Source organism: Cherax quadricarinatus, unplaced genomic scaffold, assembly GCF_038502225.1.
Source record: "Cherax quadricarinatus isolate ZL_2023a unplaced genomic scaffold, ASM3850222v1 Contig3120, whole genome shotgun sequence".
Classification (NCBI taxonomy): Eukaryota; Metazoa; Arthropoda; class Malacostraca; order Decapoda; family Parastacidae; genus Cherax; species Cherax quadricarinatus.
Window position 1 is genome coordinate 31430 of NW_027198146.1, and position 7387 is coordinate 38816.

A 7387-nucleotide genomic window follows, 5' to 3' on the forward strand; every position below is an offset into this window, starting at 1 on the left:
GTCAGAGGCCAGGCCACGGGAAAATATTAGTTTTCTCTTACGTTTAGGAACAACCGACCGTGAGTCACGAGTGCCCACACCAGAGGTAGAAGGTCGAGGATCGTCGGGGTTTTCTGCACTATTATCGATATCCTGGTCATTATTTTCGGTCACTAACTCATCAAAGCCGTAGAATTCGTCTTCATTTCCACTTCCATCAGTGTCAGAACTATCAGACAGGAAGAGGAGAGTCCCAATTTTCCGGGGAGTCAGAGCTGACTTGCGACGAGACATGGTGAACAAGGGTGACTGAGCCGGCGTTCCCACAATGCTATGCAGGCGCCTAGATTTTTTGTTTATGGCGCACACCCACCGCGCAGACCCATTCTCTCATATGTAGGCCTATGAGCGCTTTCGCGCTAAATTTGACGGCGCTAGAATTTTGGCGTAGATCTACGGTTTGGACACTCACCGACCAGCCGTAGATCTACGGGACGGACCCTGAAAGGGTTAATTCCTTTGTCCCTAATTTTTGAGTATCTATACCTGGCTTCCCCAATGAGCATGTTGTTGGAGTCATTATATGAGCCAAGAGCCTTCAATGATAACATAGAATCAGTAATGATGATAGAGTCAAGCTCAGTGTCATAGGTTAGCTTTAGCACCATTAGGATTGCAAACAATTCAGTTTGCAGTGTAGACGCCCAGTTGTTAATTCTTATGCCTAACTCAACAAATTTATTATCGTTCTTAACTAGGGAGGTGGCAACAAGAGCAGATGCAGCCCTGCCAGAAGACTCCTGTTTAGATCCATCAGTGTATATAACTTGTGATAGCTTATTACTACCACCTAGGTGAGAAATTTCTTCTTGAGCAGTTGCTCTAACAAGAGATTTAAGGAAGGGATTACTAGCAATGAGCTTCTTGGGAGGGACTTGTAGGTATGTGATATTAAATGAACACATCTTCCATGGAGGGGTGAAATGCTCTTGTTGCCTACAGTGATACAGTTCATGCAGGTTATAAAACTTAATGCAATTGCACGTTTTCACAATCCATTTAGATCTGTGTGTATTTACCTCTAGACACTTGGTAAGATTCACTTTGACAGTGTCTGGTTCGTTTCTGAACATTCTAATACCGAGTACAGTGTTAATTTCAACAATCCTATCACTGATACTAGAAATACCAAGCTCCTTCCTCATGTTAAGAACTTTTGTAGATCTGGGACAGCCAAGAATAGTCCTGAGAGCTTCATTTTGCATTAACTCCAAGGGTCGGAGGGAACTTTCTCTAGCTAATATCAACATGGGAGCAGCATAATCAATTAAGGACCTAACATAGGCTATGTACATCATTCTCACGATTCTCACATTAGTACCATAGTTGGGATTGTAGTCAGCAACAGCTTTGAGAGCATTTAGCCTAGCTTTACATTTCTTGTTTAGTTGTGGTATAGTGGATTTGTTAAAGGGTACATCTACACCAAGATATCTGTAAGTTTTAACGTAGCTAATGATTTCACCCTGCAAATAGATGGGTGGGGGATGTCGTTTGCTTGTTAATATCTTTGTTTTAGAGGAAGATATTATGAGGCCTAGTCGATTACAAATTGCTTGAACTTCATTAAGAATGGTATTCATCTTCTTATGCCCTGTTGTATGGATCATGATATCATCAGCATAGCTTATAGCTATATGTTTAGGTGAGGCAGGTAGAGCATTTAGGAGAGCATTAATCAGAATATTAAATAGCATGGGACTAAAAACTCCTCCCTGCGGTGTACCTAAAGACATTTCTTTAGAATCACTTCTGAAGCCTTGGTAAAGGACAGAGGATACTCTATTTGACAGGTATCCTATTATCCAGCAGAGTAAGCTACCACCAATATTTATTTTGGCTAGTTCATGTAGTATAACGGTTCTGTTTGCAATATCAAATGCAGATTTTAGATCAAGAAAAGTGGTAAAACAAGTAGAGGTGTGTGCAGTGAGAACCACTACAAAAATTGAGAGAATGATATTTTTCAATAGTTATATAAATAGGATCTATGGTTGTAAGGAGAAAAAAGATCATGAGCTTGGTTAGCATTCTGGATCGTGATGATGCATGCACATAGAGTGTAAGGGAAAGGAATGGTGTGCCTGTCTTTTCTGGGTAGAATGAGAAGGAAGCAAAGGAGTATCATCGGGTAATGGTCTTGGGCATTTAAGTGTGGGACTGGAGGAGTCCCAACGTGGGACAGGCAGGCGATCCAAAAATTGCTGCCCCATACAGGGAGAAGCCAGAAGTATGGTCAAAGAAGTGTGGTGGTCAGTTGAATCAAAGGACTCAGGTGGAGCCCCGGTATCTGGAGCGGGTGACGAAATGGCACCAGCAAGAGGTACAGGGGCATGAGAAATGTCGGAAGAGTGGACAAATAATGAGGAAAGGTCAGAAGAGGGTGCAGTATCAGGAAAGGGCCCAATGGGAGCAGGTTCATGGTTTGGGGACTCCATGGTTATGTCACTTCTTTCTTTTTGTTTTTTAGAAAAAAAAAAAGAGGGAACGTGGAGGAATAGCTCCTAGGAGGAAAGAAAGGGCCGTAAATCCCCCTCTGTGCCCAAGAAGACCTCAGCACTGCAAGTAGTGCAGATGCAGCATGGAACCCATGCCATATGCTACCCTTCATGCCAGTAAATCAGCACTCCTGGGATAGCAACCTCACATCCACAGAGCTGCCTTGGTGGACAAAAGAGAGAGTGGCCAGACACCTGCCACAGAGCATACCTCCTTTGGCCACTACCCCCAGAATCCGAAAGGCAGCCTCCAGAGATACACTTGTTGCCCAAAAGATACCTAATGCCACCCCCCCCCCCTGGAGACCAGAGGGGGATTGGGACATCCCCAGGTGATCCAAATTCCATGACAAACTACACTACCGCCAAGGACCTCAACAGAATTGGATGGACCATAGTACCCTTTCCCCTACCAGAATGCCTATGGGGAGAATCCCAAAGGCTGAAAACTGGAAGGGGATAGGGAAGGGGGATTGGGGGTAATGAGGTTCAGTCTGAGGAAGGAGACCAAAAGGTCTAATTCCTCAAGCCAAAAGCCTGTTCACCATGCCAAGGAGCCCCCCCCCCTTTCCTTGAAGAGGTCACCGAAGACAAGAATGGAATGGGAAGGATAACAATAAATTTTCCTTCTGCCTAGGAGCTGAAAATCGCAAAGGAGACGCATCCCTGAAGAAGGAGGGTGAATGTTGAGAGAGCACAAAGCCAGCATCAAAACAACCTTCCTTGTAGGAGATTTTTCGACTGAATGAAATGTATCAGATTTGATCTAACTGAAAAGTTTTTTGACACTCAGAAAACTGACATGATTTTTCTTGTGAGTGAATGCTTGAGATGCTGAATTACGTAAGGAATGAATTTTGAAAGACAAGTTTTTTAGGCATTCTAAACACATATATTTCATTAACCATGAACACTCATGTGTCGTATTAGGTGTGACTTTCTTGAAAAATCTTTTAAACACTTTGAACACTTGTATGGTTTTTCTTTTGTATGAACTCTCATGTGTTGAATTAGATATGATTTTTGTGAAAACCCTTTTAGGCATTCAGAACACTGATATGGTTTCTCTTGTGTATGAATTCTCATGTGTTTAATCAGATGTGTTTTTTGTGAAAAATCTTTTAGACATTCTGCACAGTGATAAGGTTTTTCTTGTGTATGAACTCTCATGTGCTGTATTAGAGTTGATCTAACTGAAAAGTCTTTAAGACACTCAGAACACTTGTATGGTTTTTCTTGAGTATGAATTCTCGTATGTTTCATTAGAGATGATTTTTGAGAAAAGCCTTTCAGACACTCTGAACACCAAAATGGTTTTTCTTGTGAGTGAACTCTCATGTGTTTTATTAAATTTGAGTTTTGTGAAAATTCTTTTAGACACTCTGAACACTGAAATGGTTTTTCTTGTGAGTGAACTCTCATGTGTTCTATTAGATGTGAGTTTTGTGAAAAGTCTTTTAGACACTCTGAACATCGATATGGTTTTTCTTGTGTATGAACTCTCATGTGTTTTATTAGATTTGAGCTTTGTGAAAAGTCTTTTAGACATTCTGAACACTGATATGGTTTTTCTTGTGAATGAACACTCATGTGTTTTATTAGATATGAGTTTTGTGAGAACTTTTTCAGACACTCTGAACAATGGTATGGTTTTTCTTGTGTATGAACACTCATGTGTCGTATTAGATGCGAGTTTTGTTTAAAGTCTTTTAAACACTCTGAACACTGATACGGCTTTTCTTGTGTATGAATTCTTATGTGTTGCATTAGAGTTGATTTCTGTGAAAAGCCTTTAGGACACTTTGAACAGTGATATGGTTTTTCTTGTGTATGAACTCTCATGTGTCGAACTAGAGTTGATTTTTGGGAAAATTCTTTAGGACACTTTGAACACTGATAAGGCTTTTCTTGTGTATGAATTCTCATGTGTCGTATCAGAGTTGATTTATGTGAAAAGTCTTTCAGACATTCTGAACACTGAAATGTTTTTTCTGGTGTATGAATTCTCATGTGCTGAATTAAATGTGATTTTTTAGAAAAGTCTTTTTTACATTCTGAACACTTGTGTGTTTTCTTTCCTAAAGAAGCTCTCATTTTTTGCATTATGTTACTCATTTGAAAGTCATTTAGATACAGAAGAGATATTTTTTCTGCTCAATAAACTTATTCAATATTACATGTATTCCGAAAATTTAGATAAAGAATATTTTTTAAGAACAATAACTTAGACAAGCTAAAAATATATCTCATTATTATCTCTTATTTACTGAAGATGCTATCTTGTATACCTAGAAACATTAATAAACATATACGTATTTCCTAACATACATTGATGATGAAAGTGCAGGTGCTTTTTGCAATGAGTGTGCGAACGCACTTGTTGCAAGATCAATGAGTGTACGATCACACTTGTTGCAAGATCAAGTTATATCTGATGTTGATCAATATTGTGTAACATAAGTATAAATACAAAGCTGAAGAAATTTATTACTTCGAATTCTGATTCTTCTACTTTCTTGTATAAATATTGTAAGGAATCAATTCATCAACATTTTCATTGCAAAAAAATACTATTTCCATTATGACTACAACTAGCATACAGCATCAACATGTGTGTATATATTAACAGCATACAGCATCAACATGTGTGTATATATTAACAGCATACAGCATCAACATGTGTGTATATATTAGCAGCATACAGCATCAACATGTGTGTACATATTAGCAGCATACAGCATCAACATGTGTGTACATATTAGCAGCATACAGCATCAACATGTGTGTACATATTAGCAGCATACAGCATCAACATGTGTGTACATATTAGCAGCATACAGCATCAACGTGTGTACATATTAGCAGCATACAGCATCAACATGTATGTATATATTAACAGCATACAGCATCAACATGTGTGTATATATTAACAGCATACATTATCAACATGTGTGCACATATTAACAGCACACAGCATCAACATGTGTACACATATTAACAGCACACGGCATCAACATGTGTGTACATATTAGCAGCATACAGCATCAACATGTGTGTATATATTAACAGCACACAGCATCAACGTGTGTATATATTAACAGCACACAGCATCATGTGTATATATTAACAGCACACAGCATCAACGTGTGTATATATTAACAGCACACAGCATCAACATGTGTATATATTAACAGCACACAGCATCAACATGTGTATATATTAACAGCACACAGCATCAACGTGTGTATATAGTAAGAGCACACAGCATCAACATGTGTATATATTAACAGCACACAGCATCGTGTGTATATATTAACAGCACACAGCATCGTGTGTATATATTAACAGCACACAGCATCAACGTGTGTATATATTAACAGCACACAGCATCGTGTGTATATATTAACAGCACACAGCATCAACGTGTGTATATATTAACAGCACACAGCATCAACATGTGTATATATTAACAGCACACAGCATCGTGTGTATATATTAACAACACACAGCATCAACGTGTGTATATATTAACAGCACACAGCATCAACATGTGTATATATTAACAGCACACAGCATCGTGTGTATATATTAACAGCACACAGCATCAACATGTGTGTATATATTAACAGCATACAGCATCAACCGATGTGTATATATTAACAACAGTACATATAATCAACATGCATACATTATTAACTGTGAACAAGCACAAAGATAAAGTAACATGTAATAATGAAGTATATTCAGAATATGATTAATAAAATATCTTGACTATCTCATCAATAAGATAATGAAGGCATCTACTCTGATTATGAGCAAGAAGGAAAGACTGTGTGAAGTAATAGATACATATCAATATCTTGCCTAGAGTCAATGTTTGAAGTAAGGAAAATAATAAAGATGATACAATATCCCGCCAACAGTCAAGACAAATTCCTAAACAGACTGTCACAAATTTGCTACATGATATAACTTACACAATTTCAGTTGTCATTACTTCTGTATAATTTTTAAAAACAAAAATAATTTTTCTTAAAGTAATATACTATACTTCAATGTTATTTTAGATTAATAAAAGAGTAAATGCAGAGCACAATATAACTGGTTGTTGAGAGAGTGGATGTTAATAGTACATGTACAGTATTATATCAATGTAAGTACTGGTTGTTGGTGGTGTAGATGTTAATAGCACATGTACTGTACTGTATAAGTACTGAATGTTGATAATAATATTAAGAATACTGGTGTGGATGTTAATAGTAGATGTACAGTATTCCAGTAAATGAACTTATGTCCACTGGTTGTTGAGAATCAGGATGTAATTGGAAGTAATTGTCAAAATAATGAGGTGAACTTTATGAAACAAATGTCAACAATCCTGACATATTTGTTACAATATGGTCAACATTACACATTGCTGATGATCCTCCACTAACATCAGTTTCATTGAACTGGATGTTGGGCTGCAAGAGGAATTTTCTGTTCTGATGCTGATCTGCAAAGTCAATGCATAATTTATTAGCATTAGGATAGGTACGTCAGTTACAATAATGAATACTAGAAATATCTTCACTATGATCAGGACACTTTTGACCAAAATTATTTTCACAGTGCTGCTGATCTACAGATATAAACATTAAACAAATTCAAACAGACTTTTTTTTTCCAGAAATTATTTTTTTATACAGTAAACTGTCAATATGATGAACCTTGATATAATGAACTTCTGAAAAAATAGACAAATCTGATAAGAAAATTGAAATTGCAATTCTTTTTTTTTTTTTTTTAATTTTTTTCAATACTTGTTGCAGTACATGTGTAATTAGTTTATGCTACTATATTAGGTATAC

At 37.3% G+C, this 7387-nt stretch overlaps 1 protein-coding gene across 1 annotated transcript; it reads right to left on the reverse strand.

Annotated features, from left to right (window-relative positions):
- Positions 1 to 252: 252 nt before the first annotated feature.
- On the reverse strand, positions 253 to 7066 carry LOC128693083 (zinc finger protein 271-like). Its single transcript, XM_053782579.2, has one exon. It carries the CDS (start codon positions 4650 to 4652, stop codon positions 3438 to 3440), a length of 1215 nt encoding a protein of 404 aa, XP_053638554.1. The 5' UTR covers positions 4653 to 7066; the 3' UTR covers positions 253 to 3437.
- Between the last annotated feature and the right edge of the window lie 321 nt (positions 7067 to 7387).